The sequence below is a fragment of the Gobius niger genome (genome assembly GCF_951799975.1).
Source record: "Gobius niger genome assembly, chromosome: 10".
Classification (NCBI taxonomy): domain Eukaryota; kingdom Metazoa; phylum Chordata; class Actinopteri; order Gobiiformes; family Gobiidae; genus Gobius; species Gobius niger.
The window spans coordinates 3,854,213-3,876,271 of record NC_136861.1 but is presented as its reverse complement, the minus strand read 5'-3'; the positions used below and the strand labels follow the sequence as shown (position 1 = coordinate 3,876,271).

At 42.3% G+C, this 22,059-nt stretch overlaps 1 protein-coding gene across 1 annotated transcript; it reads left to right on the top strand.

The window, feature by feature from the left end:
* The first annotated feature begins 13,694 nt into the window (after positions 1–13,694).
* On the top strand, positions 13,695–20,122 carry LOC306969319 (uncharacterized protein). Its single transcript, XM_079564933.1, has 2 exons — positions 13,695–14,165; positions 19,268–20,122. The coding sequence occupies exons 1-2, from the start codon at positions 13,868–13,870 to the stop codon at positions 20,101–20,103; spliced, it is 1,134 nt and encodes a 377-aa protein (XP_079421059.1). The 5' UTR covers positions 13,695–13,867; the 3' UTR covers positions 20,104–20,122.
* The last annotated feature ends 1,937 nt before the right edge of the window (positions 20,123–22,059 follow it).

Genomic DNA, 22,059 nt, shown 5'->3' with positions numbered 1-22,059 from the left:
GCACACACGCTAGCACACATGCTCAAACACCCGCTAAGACACATGCTAACACACACGCTAACACACACGCTAAGACACACGCTAACACACACGCTAACACTCGCCCTAACATGCGCCCTAACACACACGCTAACACACACGCTAACACACATGCTAACACTCGCCCTAACACGCGCCCTAACACACGCTAACACACACGCTAACACACAGGCTAACACACAGGCTAACACACAAGCTAACACACAAGCTAGCACACACGCTAACACACACGCTAAGACACACGCTAACACACACGCTAACACTCGCCCTAACACGCGCCCTAACACACACACTAACACACATGCTAACACTCGCCCTAACACGCGCCCTAACACACACACTAACACACATGCTAACACTCGCCCTAACACTCACCCTAACACACGCCCTAACACACACGCTAACACACAGGCTAACACACAGGCTAACACACAGGCTAACACACAAGCTAGCACACACGCTAACACACACACTAACACACATGCTAACACACACGCTAACACACGCTAACACACGCCCTAACACACACGCTAACACACAGGCTAACACACAGGCTAACACACAAGCTAACACACACGCTAGCACACATGCTCAAACACCCGCTAAGACACATGCTAACACACACGCTAACACACACGCTAACACACACGCTAAGACACATGCAAACACACACGCTAACACACACGCTAACACACGCTAAGACACACGCTAAGACACGCGCTAACACACACGCTAACACACGCTAAGACACGCGCTAACACACACGCTAACACATGCTAAGACACGCGCTAACACACACGCTAAGACACACGCTAAGACACACGCTTACACACACGCTAAGACACACGCTTACACATACGCTAACACACGCTAAGACACACGCTAAGACACACGCTTACACACACGCTAAGACACGCGCTAACACACACGCTAACACACGCTAAGACACACGCTAACACACGCTAAGACACACGCTAAGACACACGCTAACACATGCTAAGACACATGCTAAGACACGCGCTAACACACACGCTAAGACACGCGCTAACACACATGCTAACACACACGCTAACACACACGCTAACACACAGGCTAACACACTGAAATAGCATTTCAACATGGCTCAAAGCTCCACAAAGTCGATATTGGACCTTTAAAGTGTTCGCTGTGTAGGAACTAGGGCTGGGGACAGAGTATATTTTTTAGATGCTTTAACGATACTTTTCCTGATACCTGTACTAAAATATTTGTCGTATAGACCCAGGTAAGTGCTCTCTCTGCACACCTGAGCCGGCGACAGGTGCGCAAGAGAGGAGCTTGTACAGAACCAGAAAACAGAACAATATGGTCTTAGCTTTCAAATGAGGCTTCAAATGATGTCACTAAGGCTGATTGGGTAAAAGCCGCTGTTTGAGCCAGAGGGGGCGGGGCCTCTGCAGATGAAGCTCCGTCTTAGATCGGTACCTGGCGTCCGGAGTTCCCGCTGACCGCTGCTGTTTGTCCCGCAGGTACCTGGCGTCCGGCGACCCTCTGAAGCTGGTGGCGGACAGCTTTGGCGTGGCGCAGTCGTCTGTGTGTAAGATCCTGCCTCAGGTGGCGGCGGCGCTCTGGGACGGCCTCCGGGGCGAGGTGTTGGCGGAGCCCTCGCTCTCGGACTGGAGCGCGATGGCGGAGGAGTTCGAGCGCCTGTGGGACTTCCCCCTGTGCTGCGGGGCGCTGAGCGGGCGCTGCGTGGAGCTGAAGCCGCCGCCGCGCTCTGAGTCTCAGCGCGAGGGCGGCGAGGCCTCGCTGGTGCTCATCGCCGTGGTGGACGCTCGGGGGCGGTTCAGGCTGGTGGAGGTGGGCGGGTACGGCAGGTCGAGCGACGGGGCGGCCGTGACGGGCTCCGCCTTATATCGGGCTCTGCGTGAGAACAGCATGCCCCTCCCCCCGGACCGGCCTCTGCCGGGGGCGGAGCCTCGCGGCCCGCAGCCCCACGTGTTCGCCGCAGACAAAGCCTTTCCACTGCGCAGGAACGTGATGAGGGGCTTCCCCGGGAACAGCCTCTCCCCAGCGAAACTCGGCTTTAACTCTCGCCTGTCCCGAGCGCGGCAGCCGGCGCGGGACGCCTTCAGCCTCCTGGCCTCGCGCTGGGGGCTGTACCGCCGCCCCGCAGAGGTGCGGCCCGAGCTGGTGGAGCAGTGCGTCAGGGTCACCTGCGCCCTGCACAACTTCATCTGGAGCTCAGCGGGAGAGGGGGCGGGGCAAGGGGCGGGGCAGGAGGAGGGGCAGGGGGCGGGGCAGGAGGAGGCTCTGGAGGGGACAGACGTGGTGGGAGAGTCGCCGTGTGGCGTGGGGGCGGAGGCAGAGGAGGCGCCCGCTCTGGGGGGCAGAGGCTCCTGCCCCGTGGGGGCGTTCAGTCGGGGGCTGGCGCTGTACGCTCTGGAGCGGGCGGTGGGACAGAAGCCGAGCCGGGAGGCCATGCAGGTGAGGGAGGTGTTCGCCGCGTTCTTCTCTGCAGAGGGAGCACTGCCCCAGAGTCAGGACTGACCTCAGGACTGACCTCAGGTCTGACCTCAGGACTGACCTCAGGACTGACCTCAGACTGACCTCAGGACTGACCTCAGACTGACCTCAGGACTGACCTCAGGACTGACCTCAGGACTGACCTCAGACTGACCTCAGGTCTGACCTCAGGGCTGACCTCAGACTGACCTCAGGACTGACCTCAGACTGACCTCAGGACTGACCTCAGACTGACCTCAGACTGACCTCAGGACTGACCTCAGGTCTGACCTCAGGACTGACCTCAGGTCTGACCTCAGACTGACCTCAGGACTGACCTCAGGTCTGACCTCAGGACTGACCTCAGGTCTGACCTCAGACTGACCTCAGGTCTGACCTCAGGTCTGACCTCAGGACTGACCTCAGGACTGACCTCAGACTGACCTCAGGACTGACCTCAGACTGACCTCAGGACTGACCTCAGACTGACCTCAGGACTGACCTCAGACTGACCTCAGGACTGACCTCAGACTGACCTCAGACTGACCTCAGGACTGACCTCAGGTCTGACCTCAGGACTGACCTCAGGACTGACCTCAGACTGACCTCAGGTCTGACCTCAGGTCTGACCTCAGACTGACCTCAGGTCTGACCTCAGGTCTGACCTCAGGACTGACCTCAGGACTGACCTCAGACTGACCTCAGGTCTGACCTCAGGACCTTCACCGCTCGAGCTTGTGTCAAAATGACAGATGTTCACCTGAAACATCTGGAGCTTTTTTTTAAGATCTGTTACTGTTACTTCAGTGTTACAAGGTTGAGTAAAACACCTGGATGACTGAGAACCTGTCTCGTTTATTTTCAGTCTTGTTTGTTTGAGGACACTTCGCTCCTCGTCGCCTTTGGTAAAACTCTGTTTGACTCGTGTCGAGTTCAGTTTCAAAGCGAGTTCATAAATGTGGAGTTTTCTGTTTATTGTTCAAATAAAAGTGAATCCACTTCAGAATCTGAGTCTTTCTTCAGACCAAACCTCAAACATGTCACAAACACAGGATCAAATACAGTTACATAATAATAATATAAAGAGACGATACTACTTTAACCAAACTTGGTTTTCAATAACGGGTGATTTACTTTCCAGTACGTGACTCAAACAGAACCAAAACAGAACCAAAACAGAACCAAAACAGAACCAAAACAGAACCAAAACAGAACCAAAACAGAACCAAAACAGAACCAAAACAGAAGCAAACTGTGCTGAAGCTCTGCAAACGAACAGTATCAGGTTCATCCCTAATGTCGACACATGTGTGAAAACTGGGGGAAATCGGGAGGAACTGGGGAAAAATAGGGGAAATATTAGTAAAAAATAATAGAGAAAACAAGGAAAAATTGCGGCAAAAGTTAGTAAAAATTGGGTAATAAAAGAAAGGGAAAAAAGGGGAAATAATTGTTTTTAAAGGGGAGGAAATGGTGAAAAATAAAAATAGTAAAAGAAATTGAGGAGAAAAAAAAGAACATGGGGAAAAAATAAGAGGTGGTAAAAAATGAGTTTGATTTTCAAAAATGAGGGGTAAAAAGGGGAAATAATTGAGAAAAATTAGAAAAAAATGTGGAAAGTGTTTTTTCTGCCTTCATCGTCGCAATGGAGAAAGTTTCCAGAATACAGAGCTCTACAAAACCAATACAACATCTCTACATCTATAACCTGCTGTTTGTTTGTCGTCCTGCAGGCGTCCGGCGGCCTCCCGTCCACAGACCTCCTGTCCACAGACCTCCTGTCCACAGACCTCCCGTCCACAGACCTCCCTCAGGTGTTTGTCCTCAGCCCAGCCTGAGGCGCCACACGGACTCAGCCGAGGTTAAAGTGGAGACGGAGGAGCAGCTCAGTGCGGTGTGCGTGACCGAGGAGGCCAGGCAAAGTGAGCACCGACAGGAGGCGCCGGGAGAGGAGGTGCAGGGAGAGGAGGCGCAGGGAGAGGAGGCGCAGGGAGAGGAGGCGCCGCTGGAGGAGGCGCCGCTGGAGGACCTCAGCTCAGAGCCACCGTTCCACTCAGAGACGGAGGGACACTCATCTGACACCGACAACGACGACGACTGGGAATCGCTGTAACTTCATTTCCCCGTCTTGCGTTTTTGTCCTTTAATAAGTCGGTTTTCACTCGGTTTTTACTTCTACTTGAGTAATTATTTATTTTTATTCAAAGTAAAAGTACTCTATGGACTAGCGTTTCCTTTTGTGTTATCGTTATGGACTTACTAAAGCAAAAAATATCAGTACATGATGAAAAGTTACTCTTGTGAATATTCTGAAAATAAATAAAGTTTGTAATTCTTCTTTATTGTATAATTTATCTATATCAAATGTTCTCTTTTTTGTTTGTCAGTTATTTATTTTTATTGACCTTTATTTAACCAGGAAAGTCCCACTGAGATTAAGAAGGGTGGAACCTATTGTACATGTTTTAGTTGTAGGGGAAACCAGGATGTTGTAAAATTTAAAGGTCCTATATCCTGCAAAATCGACTTTTTGGAGCTTTTATCCATGTTGTTTTTCTATTTCCTTATTAAAAACACCCCAGAGTGTTTTTTGGCTTCATTCACGCAGTTCTCAGTAATCCTCCTGAATCCTCCTGAATCCTCCTGAATCCTCCTGAATCCTCCTGAATCCTCCTGAATCCTCCTGAATCCTCCTGAATCCTGAACAGACGTCATGTTTGCAGCTGTGAAGAAGGAGCTCTTTCTAACCTACTCTGGACACGCCTGTTCTTTATTCTTACCTCATGATAATGTCGTGGAGAAAATGCGTGTTTGGCATTGATAACTGGAGACACGCCTCTCCCATTGAAGCAGAGAAAACTCCCGGATGTGACAGCTCCACATTCAGAGGAATTAAGTATTTTTTATAGGGATTTGCATAAACTTAGATCAAAAGGAAAGAAACCTGTGATTTTGTCCTCACTGCCAAATTATGCACAAGAATATCGGCCAACATCACTGGACAAGAAGTACCCCTCGGTACTTTCAGAACTGTTTGATGAAAATGACATCAACTCCAGGGAAGAAGAGCTGAAAGCTAAGTGTGAAAGTGCATTTGATGAGTTGAGTGTAACGGAGGAGGAAGCAAAAAACGGTGAATTAGATACAAGAACACAAGCAAATTGCAAACAATGGTTCCGTCTCAGAGCAGGTAGAATTACAGCTTCAAAAATCAAAGCAGCTTGTAGTAGGGCTGTGCAATTAATCGAAATTCGATTACGATTTCGATTACAACAGTAAACGATTACAAAATTAGCATAATCGCAAAAAATCGATTATATATATTTTTTTTCAAATTTGTTAAAAAAAAAAAAAAAAATCCACATTTTTTTTCTAATTTTTAATTTTTTGATTTTTGTCACTTTTTTGCTGGATTTTTGTCTTTTTTTGCTGGATTTTTGTCATTTTTTTGCTGGATTTTTGTCTTTTTTTTTGCTGGATTTTTGTCTTTTTTTTCGCTGGATTTTTGTCATTTATTTGCTGGATTTTTGTCTTTTTTTGCTGGATTTTTTTATCATTTTTTTGCTGGATTTTTGTCTTTTTTTGGTGCATTTTTTATCATTTTTTTGGATGGATTTTTTTGATGGATTTTTTTAAAGGCAACAAATAATCGTTTGAATAATCGTGATTTCAATTATGACTAAAATAATTGTGATTATTATTTTTTCCATCCCTAGCTTGTAGGACTTCACTTGACAAAGTCTAGTAAAAGACATATGCTACCCAATGACGAAGAGTTTCACAACTTGGGGCTGCCAACATGAGAAAACTGCCAGAGAACAATACAAGAAAGAGATGGAGAAATGACATGAAAACTTTGAGATCAGAGACAGTGGCTTGGTTTAAATCCTAAGTATCCGTTTCTTGGTGTAGCCTCCTGTCATTGTTGTGGTGAAATTGTGGTTGAAATTAAATGCCCAAACTGCCGGAGGGACAAATCCATAAGTGAAGAAATAGACTGTCTGGAAAAAACAAATGGACAACTTTCTAAAAAGATGCCCTGCACACTATTACCAAGTGCAGTGCCAGTTGTTATTAACAAATACCCAATGCTGCGACTTTGTTGTTTGGACTGAAAAGGGCTTTTTCACTGAGAGAATATCTTTTGAAGAAAACTTTTGTGCTGAAATGGTGACGCGTGCTTCACTGCTTTTCAAATATGTCATTTTGGGTGAACTGATAGGAAAACTGTATCCCAAACCAAAAGTGTCAAAGTCAAATGAGACACAAACTTCAAATGGCATAATTATATGTGTTTGTCAGTCTCTTTGCAGGGAGGGTGATGAGGATGGTATTGGTTGTGACTCAGAGAATTGTCCGTACAAGTGGTTGCATTTTGCATGTGCAAAGATAAAGAAAATACCAAAAGGGAAATGGTTTTGCGAAGAATGCAAGAAGAAAATGCCCCTAAAAAAAAGAAATGTACATGTTAAAAGAAAAGGCACGATAAGCCATTACAGGGTGAAATGCTGTTTAATGTAGGTCTTGATTAAATTGTTTTTATATTCAACATGACTTTGTACATATTAAATACACATGAAAATGTACCCACACTCTTTTACCACACACACTTTTGTTTCATACAAACATATTGGAAATGTATTGTGTATATAAGCTTGTACTTGTCAGGACAGCTTGTCAATTTCTCCCACAAACTACAGAAATTCATCTGGATCGATGAAGGCCAGTCTGGAACACATATACAGAGATAAGAGTAATCAAAATGCCTAATTTCGTTTGCAGTATATATTACAGTAAATAAGTATTTCATGTTCCTTAATACTGAAATACATGTATGACACTTAATGTGAAAATGTATGAATTATAAATTACAATTATTTAATTACTCAAATGGAACAACTGAGTCACATACATTTGTCAATGCACAACACACTGTTGCTATCTTGTCAATAGTTGGTACACTATTAATATTGCTGTGCAAATAACCAATAGGTATGGTGCTCTGTAATATTGTGAATTTATTTCGAACTAGTCCAATAACTCTCTCCACATGGATTCTTGTATGGGCCATCTTTCTCGTGGTTTCAGGTTCCACTGGAGACAGTTGACTCTTACCCCTGGTGAAAGCTGGTATTCTCACTTCAGCACATTGAAGTCCCACACTGTCTTTTATGTCAAAGCTCCGGTCTGTGAGGACAATATCTCCAGGTAAAAGTTTGTCAAGTAAGCCACAGTGTTCAGTTACATATTTGTCAGACACTCTTCCTCCATATCCTTCTGATAAAAAAGAAACTGCACCTTGAGGGGTAATTCCAATCAGAAACTTTGTGCTATTATGATGTTTATAGCTGGACCATGTCTCAGATCTTGCAAGCAGGTTCGACGGTCTCTCAATAAACACTTCGAAACAGTCAAGAATTATCGACACTTTAACACCAAAGTATTTTCGAAATTCCAATGGCATTGACAGTCGAAGTTCCTCGCGACCCGGCCACAGAATGGTTGGTTTTAATTTGATGTACATCACATGAATCGTATCAAGAAATACTTTTGACACACAACTTTTGGAAATATTAAACCGATACGCTAAATCTTGAGTACAAAGATTGAGTCTCAATTTCATTAGCACAACCATCATTCTTTCAAACTTTGTTAGTGAGCTGTGCATTTTAAGAGGTAAACTAGGTTCCAGGAAATGGTAAACAGTCATCAAGGTGTGACAGTCCAGTCCAGTGTAGTGTTTTGCTTTGTCGTCATCAAGTGTCTCTGGTGATAACACAGTTTCCCTTTTTTTTCCTTTCAACTCCATATTTTCACTTGTTAGTCTTTGCAGTTCCATCCTCATCATCTCCAAGAGTTGTTTATCTGTTGGTGTGTGGTCCTGTTCTTCATGTACAAGTGTACGTGTTTCACTTTCAGTTTGGTTTTCATCTGTGTTATTATCAGCAAAGGGGATACTGTCCTTTTGCGAATCTAGAAGTGCCTCTGCTGCCTTGAATCTTTTCACTTTCTGCGGTCTTGCCTTGGCACGCCGGTACCTCCTCTTTGAAGACCGCGGATCTGGAAGGGGGCAGCTTTTAGGTAACTCTGGTCCCATTTTCTGAGATGGAGCCCAGTCTGGGTTTGTGCAGTCATAAAGATCTGCCTTCTGTCCTGTAATATATGAAAAATTGAAACACATAATATTTAATCATGAAATGTTTCATACATGTATGTACCATATAAAATGTATTGTATGCATATACTGTATCACTGATATATTTTTAAATCCCGATATATATTATATACTTGCCACATCTAAAACTAACACACAATACGCACATTTTATTATAATGTACATACGAGAGTGAATGTTTACAGTTTAACTTTGAATGTTCTTTTTAGTGTGGAGGGAGCAGGGGTATGGAGGACCGTGGCTGCCAAAACTATAAATATATACATAAATAAATAAATAAATAAATAAATAAATAAATTTAAAAAAGATAAAATTTGCAAAGAAATGCGTGCAATTATGAGAATAAGTGCATTTATTTCTGTATTTATTTATTTATATATTTATTTATTTATTTATTTATTTTTACATTTATTTATACATTTATTTCTGTATTTCTCTATTTCTCTATTTCTGTATTTATTTCTGTATTTATTTATTTATTTCTGTATTTATTTATTTATTTCTGTATTTATTTATTTATTTCTGTATTTATTTCTGTATTTCTCTTAATGAGATGCAAATCATGGGGTGGGTCGGGATGCCTCTGCTGTAAGCTCATTGGTCAATCTTTTTCCTTGCTCCAGAGCTTGTCCAGCATAGACGGCCATGTTGAGATCACTGTGTTCTCGCTATAGCCATGTCAGAACGAAAAAAAAAAAAAAGCATTCTTCCATATGCAGCAATTGCATTGTGTGTGTGTTTTTTAAACAAATAAGTAAATTATCCTTTGCTCTGGGTCGCTGAACAGCCTCCATTTTGGAGTGGTGAACGGTTGCATGTTGGACCTCAAGCATATCTAGTTGGGGACTGCTGTGCTATGTTACTACCCCTTACAACAACTAGTAGCCAAACAAGTCGGAGACTCGAGATAGAAATGGATTCGCTTTGGAGTGAAATTTCTAATGAGCTGAGAGGACTGGCGGACAGGCATACGAGAAACTGTAGCGTTGACTATATTATTTTCCGTTTGGATCAGTTACGTAAAGTCCCGTCGCCAGACGTCAGTCTTCAGGGGGGCATATGAAATCCACGCAGGGGCACATTTAGTATTACTATAAAGAACATATTTTTCGGTATTCACGTAGCCCTGGCGCACACTGATCATTACATTAAACATAATCAACAGCAAATATGACCAGACCAACTACAGCTGTAACATCAGTCCTCGTGGCGGAAACGTCAGTAGGCCTACATGCGTTTCTCCGAGCTGAGCCTCCTCATCAACACATCCTTCTACTCAAACTTGAACTTATGAGTGAGGTCCTTTTCAAAAGCAGATGAATGAGCTGGGCCTTGCGTCTGTGCAGATACTGCGCCGATGCAACGAAAACACGTTTCCGAGCGTGGAAAATGACCGGACTCTGGGGCTGTAGAACGAGCGCCTGCACCCCCACACTCCCCCCACACACACCCCCACATTCCCCCCCACACTCCCCCCCACACTCCCCCCCACACACACCCCCACACTCGCGCCACCGTTTGTACCATGAATATGGCTCGGTCAGTGCTGTGGCCGCGTCCACTTTTCAGTCTCTCTCAGCCTTCACTAAAGCTCCAGTGTCTGAGTGTAAAACGCACACTTGGAACGCGGGGACTTTTCGACTTCAGCGCTTTGTAGTAAAACACACACGAGCACCTGTCACTGCCTTTGCCCCTCACGAGCATCGTGGACTCTCAGGGCGGAGGCTGATCGTTGATGCCCCTCTATCATATCACCTATATTTTATTTTGTGCCCAGACAACACGGGAGCCGTGCGCAATTGCGCACGAGCGCAGCTTGGAAGGAACCGTGCCAGAGAAAGAGAGAGAGGGATGAAATGCCGCCTCCGTGCTAGAGGAGGAAATAGTTAGGCTACTTGTTGTGGAGTTTGGGCTGGTCTAATCGGGCAGAAAGTGCGAAAGTAACACTGTGCAATTGAGTGATCTTTGCCCAATTTGTAGTGGTTTGTAGTGGGCACACGCATCTTGACAGCATGGCGCTTCTCAGCGCACGCCTGTAATGTACATGTACGCACTTTGCGCGAGAGCTCGTCGCGTGCGGTGTATTAAACCGATTGAAAGCGCAAAGTAACACTTCGCACATGAGTGATACGTATCTTGGCCCGGTTTGTCGTGGTTATCCGGCAATTCTGCATGTTTTCTAGTGGTTATACCCGTCGCTATGGGCTGGCCATACGGGGCCATGCCCGCCCCCCCTGACACAGATGTGGTGTAGTAGACTACGTGATACGCAGACATACGCCGTATAACCATGAGAAGGCCTGCAGAACTGCTGTATAACCACTACAAATTGGGCAAAGATCACTCATTTGCACAGTGTTACTTTCGCGCTTTCTGCCCGATTAGACCAGCCCAAACTCCACAACAAGTAACCTAACTATTTCCTCCTCACGGAGAGAGAGGACCGGCGGCATTTAATCCCTCTCTCTCTTTCTCTGGCACGGTTCCCTCCACGGGAATTGCGCACGGCTCCCGTGTTGTCTGGGCACAAAATAAAATATAGGTGATATGATAGAGGGGCATCAACGATCATCCTCCGCCCTGAGAGTCCACGATGCTCGTGAGAGACTTTTGGCAAAGGCAGTGACAGGTGCTCCTGTGTATTTTACTACAAAGCGCTGAAGTCCGCCTCACTCATAAGTTCAAGTATGAGTAGAAGGATGTGTTGATGAGGAGGTTCAACTCGGAGAAACGCATGTAGGCCTACTGACGTTTCCGCCACGAGGACTGATGTTACAGCTGTAGTTGGTCTGGTCATATTTGCTGTTGATTATGTTTAATGTAGTGATTAGTGTGCGCCAGGGCTAGGCGAATACCGAAAAATATGTTCTTTATAGTAGTAGGCTACTAATGCCGCCTTAAGACTGACGTCTGGCGACGGGACTTTACGTAACTGATCCAAACGGAAAATAATATAGTCAACGCTACAGTTTCTCCTGTCCGCCAGTCTTCTCAGCTCATTAGAACATAGCACAGCAGTCCCCAACTAGATATGCTTGAGGTCCAACATGCAACCGTTCACCACTGCAAAATGGAGGCTGTTCAGCGACCCAGAGCAAAGGATAATTTACTTATTTGTTTAAAAAACACACACACAATGCAATTGCTGCATATGGAAGAATGCTTTTTTTTTTTCGTTCTGACATGGCTATAGCGAGAACACAGTGATCTCAACATGGCCGTCTATGCTGGACAAGCTCTGGAGCAAGGAAAAAGATTGACCAATGAGCTTACAGCAGAGGCATCCCGACCCACCCCATGATTTGCATCTCATTAAGAGAAATACAGAAATAAATACAGAAATAAATACAGAAATAAATAAATAAATACAGAAATAAATACAGAAATAAATACAGAAATAAATAGAGAAATAAATAAATAAATAGAGAAATAAATAAATACATACAAAAATAAATAAATAGAGAAATAAATAAATAAATAGAGAAATAAATAAATATATAAATAAATACAAAAATAAATACAGAAATAGAGAAATAAATAGAGAAATACAGAAATAAATGTATAAATAAATACAAAAATAAATAAATATGTAAATAAATAAATAAATACAGAAATAAATAAATATATAAATAAATAAATACAGAAATAAATGCACTTACTCTCATAATTGCACGCATTTCTTTGCAAATTTTATCTTTTTAAAATTTATTTATTTATTTATGTATATATTTATAGTTTTGGCAGCCACGGTCCTCCATACAGGGGTGCTGGGATTATCTCCATTCCCAAGAAACGCAGTCATTCATTATTAGGCCAATTTATTACTGTAATAACATATAGAACGTATATGTCATTTTCAATCAATTATACCATATATAATAATACCAGGAGTAGTTCGAAATAAGTTCGCAGTAAAGTGAAGATTACTGCGCGGATGCCAAACTACTCCTGGTATTATTACGCCTTACAATATAGTTCCCCCTTTTATCCGCTTAGAAAATCCACATTGTTTAATTTTGTGTAATTATACTTTGTAGTGGAACACTTCACGTAACCATATTTAAATAGGGAAAACGTGGAAGAGCTTGGTAGCTTCTATCTTGACCTGTTTTGGAGCTATAGAGGAGAGAGGGAGAGGCTAAATGCTAACGGCGTCTGCGCTGTGTTTACGTGACTGAAGGCACGGGGGAAGATCAGACAGGTCCTAAAGAACTCGTCAAAGCTAAGGTAAGAACATATCTCAGTATGTAAAAACGGTGGCCTATTCCTTTAATGTATTTGTGTGTACTCTGGACGTACTGCAGTCGCTAGTGTGTTTTTGCACCAACAAGGAGGCATTAGCTCAATGGCTACGCTAACACAATCATCGTCATGTGCAGGTGCATAATCAAGAACATAAAACCACCTACAATGAAAGGAACTCAGCAGTTAATCAATTTACCTGTGATAAAATGATCGGAGCAGACTTTATAGTGTCTTTTGTTCGGGTCAGGATCGAAGCCCTCTCGGTTGATTCTCGCCAGCCATACTTTTCGTCTCTCGTTAGACAGCCTTTCCGTCTCTGTTCCTTGGAGAAAAATCACTTTTGGAAGATCAAAATACCGTCTCTTCGGCCTGTCGTGATCCGCGCGGTTTCTGCAGCCCCACACGACACAGGTGTGAACCATTGCTTCAGGATATTATCATGATCCGTAGCTCAAATGCTTGACCTGCTCGACACACAAGATGGCGCCATTATGGAACTGTGCGGGAGTGTGACGTCAATGGAAAACTATCTATACCGTGCTTTGGGATGGCTACAACAGCAGGTACACATCCTTTAAGTCTTGGATTGTTGGTGCTTCTGTTCTGTGCAATAAACACCACCACAACGCGGCGGTATCGTGTTGTTTTATACGAAAACAGAAGAGTTTCAGTCGCGTGCCGATGCTAGCACAGTTCTCCGGTTGTTTTGCTCCGAGCCTGCGCGCGCATTCACCTCATTTCCCAGCTCTGCACATGCGCAGTCCCTGTTTTGCCGCGGTCGGTGCTGCCGCCTCGAATGGTGCCGTCACACACTGTTTACAGATGCACCGACGCGGTTAGCTTCCGTTAGCTTCCGTTAGCTTCAGTTAGCTCCGCGTTAGCTCTGTGTTCGCCGTTAGCTCGCAGCTTCTAAATCTAAACAAAATGTCCAAAGCCCAGGCGCTCAGGGCGCTGGTGACGGAGCGGCTGACGGCGGCGGCGGAGGAGATATTCACGCTGTTCGAGAGAACCTTCGCGGAGTACGAGGAGGAACTGTGCCGCTCGCGAGAGGAGCACCCACCGTGGGGGCGCCCCGAGGAGAACCAGTGGGACCCCCCCGGCAGAGAGGAGCACCTAACGTGGAATCACCCCGGGGGAGAGGAGCACCAGTGGGACCCCCCGAGGAGAGAGGAGCACCCGGGGTGGACACAGAGCACCCACACATGGACCCAGCACGGGGCAGGTCAGTCAGATGCCCTCCCTTCACCTGGGCTGGAGCTGCAGGTGGAGTGAGGCTGGATAATTACAGCGGATAATGGGCCGTCACTGATGTAAATGAGGAGGGAGGGAGTTACTGTAACCCTGGTTCTCTGAGGGGAGAGACCGTCACTATCAGAGAAGGTTTGATCTCCATCGTCAGTGAAGGCACTTTCAGGAGCTAAGATCTTTCCCCGTGCAAATGTGCAACACGAAACTAGCAATCACATAATCGTAAAATGTAAAATGACTACAAACAGCCGCGCATGAGCAGAGAATAACCACGTATTGCAGGGGTCGGCAAGTTTTCATCATCGCCAAAACACCCAAGGGCCGAACCTCAACAGTGTAGCCTAAAGTAAAGAACTATTTTCTGCAAATGCCAATGTTTTCATCAACCATTACCCTTGGATGACGAGCCGAGGACCTAAATAAACCTGTACTTTGTCATATATCGTATAAAATATTAGGGCTGCTCGATTATTGAAAAAATAATAATCACGATTATTTTTGTCATAATTGAAATCATGATTATTCAAACGATTATTTGTTGCCTTTAAAAAAAATCCATCAAAAAAGTGACAAAAATCCATCAAAAAAGTGACAAAAATCCATCAAAAAAAGTGACAAAAATCCATCAAAAAAAGTGACAAAAATCCATCAAAAAGGTGACAAAAATCCATCAAAAAAAGTGACAAAAATCCATCAAAAAAAAAAAGACAAAAATCCATTAAAAAAAATGACAAAAATCCATAAAAAAAAATGACAAAAATCCATCAAAAAATGACAAAAATCCATAAAAAAAAAAGACAAAAATCCATCAAAAAAGACAAAAGTCCATCAAAAAAGTGACAAAAATCCAGCAAAAAAATGACAAAAATCCATCAAAAAAAGTGACAAAAATCCAAAAATTAAAAATTTGAAAAAAAATTTGAAAAAAAAAAATAAATGAAAAAAAATAAAATTATAATCGTTTTTTTGCGATTATGCTAATTTTGTAATCGTTTACTGTTGTAATCGAAATCGTAATCGATTTTCGATTAATTGCACAGCCCTATAAAATATTGTATTTTCCACACAAGTTTTTGTTGAACAAGCAGTAGATTTCCCTTTAAGACTGAAATTATGATCAAAACAACCCATTCATATTCATTTTAACACACAATTAGTGTTTCCATGCAGTTTCCGATGGAGAATGTTGAATAAAATATAGCCTATGTCAGGGGTCGGCAGGTTTTCTTGGTGGAGCCGATTTTCTTTATTGTAAAAGGACCAAGGGCCGAACCTACAGTTTTAGCCAAAAGTAAAGCACCATTTTCTACAGTTGCCAGAGCTGTGCATCATTTATGACCTCATTTGGTGTTTCCTGTTTGGAAAGTTTGAAGTAATTGACAGAGTTTCTCACATTTTGACAGTACTTAACCCCCTGCCTTAAACAAGCACATCTTCTCCAGTTCAGCTTTACCTAAATCTAAAAGCTTCTCAACTGGAGCTCACAGCCTATAGGTGTAACGCCTCATTTAACCTCTTAACTCCCACCTGAACGGATCCCATTTTCTACAGTTTGGCTTTACCCGAATCAAAAAGCTTCTTGGGGAAAAAAAGCACCAAAACAGCCACAACAAATGAGAAGAAAACAAGGATGTAAACGCGACAAACGTGACAAAAATGTGACAAAAAATGACAAAAAATGTGACATTTAAAAAAAAAAAAAGACAAAAAATCAACAAAAATTAAAAAAAAATAATAATTACAAAAATTAAAAAAAAGACAAAAATTAAACCAAAATGTGACCATTTTCTTTTTAAAAAATGACAAAAATTAAAAAGAAAAAAAAAGACAAAAATTCAACAAAAATGTGACAAAAATAAAAAAAAATGACAAAAATTCAACAAAAAATGTGACAAAAATTCAACAAAAATGAAAAAAAAAAGAAGGAAAAAAAAACATACAAAGGTGACTCAACACAGCAACAACGCGAGGAAAAAGATCAGTTTTGTGGGTCTTAGCTTTCAAATGTTCCACAGGCCTATATAACAGCCAAAGAGGACAGAATGCATTTGGTTCAGGCGGGTGGTAAGAGGTTAAGATTAAACTCTAAAACGATTAAAGTGCTTCTGATTTGTATAATAATATTTCTCAAAATCATCTTGAGGGCCAAAGGTTCTGTGCTGGAGGGCCGGAGTTGGTCCCCGGGCCTGACGTTGCCGACCCCTGCTGAACACGCTCACAGCTGCATTCACACAGACTCAGTGCTCTTTACAAATGGAACAGTTTGTTTTCAGCCTAGACTTGATCCTAGACGTCGGGTAATGATTCCACAGCTTTGGACCTGAGGACGAAACGGCTCTGACCAAATGGAGTCTCGCGGTGTGGAATCGTACTTTTGGCAAATCAATCGTGGATGCCCGGATATGCCAAAGGAAAACCCGACACAAACACTCCATCTCCTTTGTGACTCGTCTTCCCTCAGAGACGGCTGTTTGACTCGTCCTCTGTCTCCTGCAGGTGTCCCGTGTGTCAAAGTGGAGCCAGAGGAGCAGTTCAGAGCCGTCTGTGCCAAAAGTCAAGAGTCGTCTCTGCTCCAGCACAACGGAGCTGAAGACGACTGGGAACCATTCAGCTGTTCAGCCACACAGGTGGACCCGGCGGCTCTAAACTCAGGTAAACAGAGTGAAGGTGAGATGAGCCTGTACTGACCTCACAATGGAGAGGTTCACCTGTTAACCTCTTAACCCCCGCCTGAACCGAGAGGATCTTTTTCCTCACGGCATCAGATCAACTCATTTTTGTAACTTTTTTTGTCATTTTTTGTCACATTTTTGTCCTTTTTTCGTATTTTTTCTTTTTTTTTGTAAATTTTTTATCACATTTTTGTCATTTTTTGTCATTTTTTTGTGACATTTTTGTAATTTTTTTGTCACATTTTTTATCACATTTTTTCGTCATTTTTTAATCACATTTTTGTAATTTTTTTGTCAAATTTTTATCACATTTTTGTGACATTTTTGTGACATTTTTGTCATGTTTTTGTCAATTTTTTGTCAAATTTTTATCACATTTTTGTCACAATTTGTTTCATTTTTTGTCACATTTTTGTCATTTTTTGTCACATTTTTGTCATTTTTTTGTCAAATTTTTATCACATTTTTGTGACATTTTTCTCATTTTTTATCTCATTTTTTTTGTCACATATTTGTCATTTTTTTGTCACATTTTTATCACATTTTTGTCATTTTTTTCGTAATTTTTTTGTCAATTTCTTGTGACATTTTTGTGACATTTTTTCCACTTTTTAATCAATTTTTCGTCACACTTCGACAAAAAAACTTACAAAAATGTGACCAAAAATTACCAAAATGTAACAAAAAATGACAAAAATTTGATAAACTGACTAAAAAATGAAAAAAATGTGATGAAAATTTGACAAAAAAATGGACAAAAATGTGATAAAAAAAATGACAAAATAATGACAAAAATGTGACAAAAAATGACTAAAAAGTTACAAAAATGAGTTGAATACCCAACAAAAAAATGATGGAAAAAAAATCTGTTGACGTGAGGTTCAGGCGGGAGTTAAGAGGTTAAATCACAAAAGAGTTCCAAAACAAACAAACCTTTCAAACCTTCGTTTTTACCGCGACAAAACAAACGCAGCTGCACTTCGTTCTTTTGGGACTCTTCAAATGGATGAGATTAGCTCTGTCTGCACGTTGGATTATCGAACTGCACTGACTTCGTTATGTGCTTTGGCTCCTGAGACGTCACAGAGACTTATAACCGCCATGTTTGTAGAGGCGGTTCATCTGGACTCGTGTGTCCTCTGTCCCTGCAGGTGTCCAGCTGCAGTGTGTCAAAGTGATGAAAAAGTGGCAAAAATGTCACAAGAAATTGACAAAAAATTGGCGAAAAAATGACAAAAATGTGACTTAAAAATTGACGAAAAAATGCCAAAAATGTGATAAAAATGTGATTAAAAAATGACAAAAATGTGACAAAAAATCACAAAAAAATAGACAAAAAGTTATTAAAAAAGGACAAAAAAAGGACAAAACATGGATAAAAAATTGACGAAAAAATGACAAAGAAAGTTACAAAAATGATGATTGTAGAGGCGGTTCATCTGGACTCGTCTGTCCTCTGTCTCCTGCAGGTGGCCAGCTGCAGTGTGTCAAAGTGATGAAAAAGTGGCAAAAATGTCACAAGAAATTGACAAAAAATTGATGAAAAAATGACAACAATGTGACAAAAAATGACAAAAATGTGATACAAAATCACATAGAAATTACAAAAAATTGACAAAAATTTATTAAAAAAGGACCAAAAATGGATAAAAAAGTGATGAAAAAAATGACAAAAATGTGACAAAACATTACAAGAAATTGATAAAAAAAAATTGACAAAAAAAAAAGAAAAAAAAATGACCCAAAAAATGACAAAAATGTGACAAAAGAGCACAAAAAATTACAAAGATTTGACAAAAAATTATTTAAAAAAGGAAAAAAAATGACAATTTTTTTTTTACAAAAATGTGACAAAAGAATTACAAAAATTTGATTAAAAAAATCGATGAAAAAAAAAAAAAAATGACAAAAAAATGACAATAATGTGACAAAATGTGACAACAAATTACAAAAATGTGATAAAAATTGGACAAAAAAAATTACAAAAAATGACAAAAAAGTTACAAAAATGATGATTGTAGAGGCGGTTCATCTGGACTCGTGTGTCCTCTGTCCCTGCAGGTGTCCAGCTGCAGTGTGTCAAAGTGATGAAAAAGTGGCAAAAATGTCACAAGAAATTGACAAAAAAACGACAAAAATGTGAAAAAAATTTGATAAAAAAAATTACTAAAAAATATTTAAAAAGGACAAAATATGTGACAAAAAATGACAAAAATGTGACAAAAAAATTACAAAAATGTGATAAAAATTTGACAAAAAAATATTACTAAAAATGACAAAAAAAATACCAAAAATGCGATATAAAGTGGACGAAAAAATGACAAAAAAAATGACACAAAAAAGTTACAGCAATGATGACTGTAGAGGCGGTTCATCTGGACTGGTGTGTCCTCTGTCCCTGCAGGTGTCCAGCTGCAGTGTGTCAAAGTGGAGCCCGAGGAGCAGTTCAGATCCGTCTGTGTGAAAACTGAAGTCTCGTCTCTGCTCCAACACAACGGCGCTGGAGACGACTGGGAGCCGTTCACCTGGTCGGCCACGCAGACGGACACGGCGGCGGCTCTGAGCTCCGGCGCCTTCCTCAACGGAACCGCTCTGGAGCTCAGCGACGCGCCCAAACACCAGTGCCCCGTCTGTCTGAAAGCGTTCGGCAGCAAGAGCCACCTCCACAGACACGCCATCGTGCACTCGGGGGAGAAACCCTTCAGCTGCTCGCTCTGCAGCAAACGCTTCAACTCCAAGTCCTACCTGATCGTGCACATGCGCAGCCACACGGGGGAGCGGCCGTACAGCTGCCCCTTCTGCGGGAAGGGCTTCTCCCACCGCAGCGCCTTCAACTTCCACGTGCAGACTCACAGCAAGGAGCGGCCCTTCAGCTGCTCGGTGTGCGGCAAGCGCTTCACCGTCCCGTACTACCTCAAAGTGCACATGAAGACCCACAGCGGGGAGCGGCCCCACAGCTGCTCGGTGTGCGGCTCCAGCTTCACGCAGAAGAGCAGCCTGAACATGCACATGAGGACCCACAGCGCCGACCGGCCCTTCAGGTGCCCCGTCTGCGCCAAGGGCTTCACCTTCAAGCACAACCTGGACATGCACATGAGGACTCACGCGGGGCCCTTCGGCTGCTCGGGCCCGGGCCCCGCGGCCGCTCAGGCGGACCCGGCGGCCGCGCAGGGTCAGCGCAGTGAGCAGGAGCCTTTCAGGGGGGCCGTGGAGGAGGACGCCCGTCTGATGTTTCAGTGACCGTGTTTAAGCTAGCTTTCTTCTTCTTAAAGGGATGTGTCAGGAGGTTTGACGTAAGGCCTCATCACCTAGTTATCCAGAGTGTTGTTGATTTGAGACATGCAGTCCTGATATTTGAAGAGTTTAGCGGTGCTAGTGCTAGGCTAGTGCGAGGCTAGTGCCACCTGAAGCGAGCACATTCTCTCCAGTTTGGCTTTACCCCAGTCTAAAAGCTTCTGGAAAAAAGGTGTGAAAAAGCAACAAAACTAAGACGAAAACAATGATGGAAATGTGACAAAAAAGTGAGAAAACATTGACAAAAAAGGGACAAAAATTTATGAAAAAGTGGCAAAAATGCCACAAAAATGTCACAAGAAATTGACAAAAATGTGATAAAAATTCACGGGAAAATTAAAAAAATTGGACAAAAAATTAAAAAAAAAATTGCAAAAAAATGACCAAAATTTGATAAAAAAATTAACAAGAAAATGACAAAAATGTGACAAAATGTGACAAGAAAATTACAAAAATTGACGAAAAATTTATGAAAAAGTGGCAAAAATGTCACAAAAATGTGACTAAATGTGAAAAAAAATTCCAAAAAATTTATAAAAAATTTGACAAGAAAATGACAAAAATGTGATAAAAATTCATGGAAAAATAACAAAAATCTGACCAAAAAATTACAAAAATTTGACAAAAAAATTACCGAAAAATTACAACAAATTGACAAAAAAATTACAAAAATGTGACAAAAAAAGGACAAAAAAGTTACAAAAATGAGTTGAATACCAAACAAAAAAATTTAAAAAAAATGTGATGACGTGAGGAAAAAGATCCTCTCGGTTCAGGCGGGAGTTAAGAGGTTAAAACAGTCTGACCCGAGCACAGAGCACCTGAGGCAAATCACTCATAACACCAGACTAACCATATAAACATCTGTGTGACTGACAGCATCAGCTTCCTGGTTGTAGCTCCGCGGCGGCGGAGTGATCTGCTCGGTGACCGGATCTACAGTAGTTTGTTTACCTGCGGCCGCATCGCTACACGTGGAATTCACAAAGGAGCTTCTACAAATCAGACATGGCAACGTTTGGAGGACGAGCCATGATTTAGAAGAGCTTTTTAATGCAGGCTACTACTTACCATAGACATGAGCTAGCCTAGCACTAGCTTAGCAACACTAAACTCTTCAAATATCAGGACTGTATGTATCAAATCAACAACACTCTGGATAACTAGGAAATGGGGCCTGAAGTATCCCTTTAATGTCTTAGTTTTAATGTAAAAAAAACAAAAAACAGGCCAAACTCTCCCTTTACGATGTTTATTTATGACGTTTTGTTGACGACGTTTTATCCAGGAAGTGACTCCAACATGTCCTGGTCTTTCCCATGCTCATTCATGCTGTGATCCAAATATGGTCATTTCCTGTGTGGGCGACAGCAGCGGCTAAAGACAGGAGACGTATACACATGTGCAGACAAAGGGACTAAAGTTTAGGGCCGGTTTCTCTGGAGATGCATCGATCCAGCTTAAACACCAACACATTTCTGATATTTTCCTTCCTCTCTTTTCTCCAGATCCATAAAGTCTGATCTTTTCTTGCAAACGAGACGTTACAGATCCTTTATTATTTATATCTATGAATAAACTCATGTAAAAACATTAAACAAGCATCAGCTTTTCTTCACTAAACATCTTTGGCTTCGTCAGAAGACAAATGAAAAACAATGAAAAACAAAAAAAAATGAATGAAAAACAAAAAAACATACAAAAGGTGACACAACACAGCAACAACGCGAGGAAAAAGATCAGTTTTGTGGGTCTTAGCTTTCAAATGAGGTGCTACACAGGCCTATATAACAGCCACAGAGGACAGAATGCATTCGGTTGAGGCGGGGGGTAAGAGGTTAAAGAAAATCACATTTCCATCCGGGTTCCACAGCAGAAGCTTCGCTCTGATCTCTCTCCTGT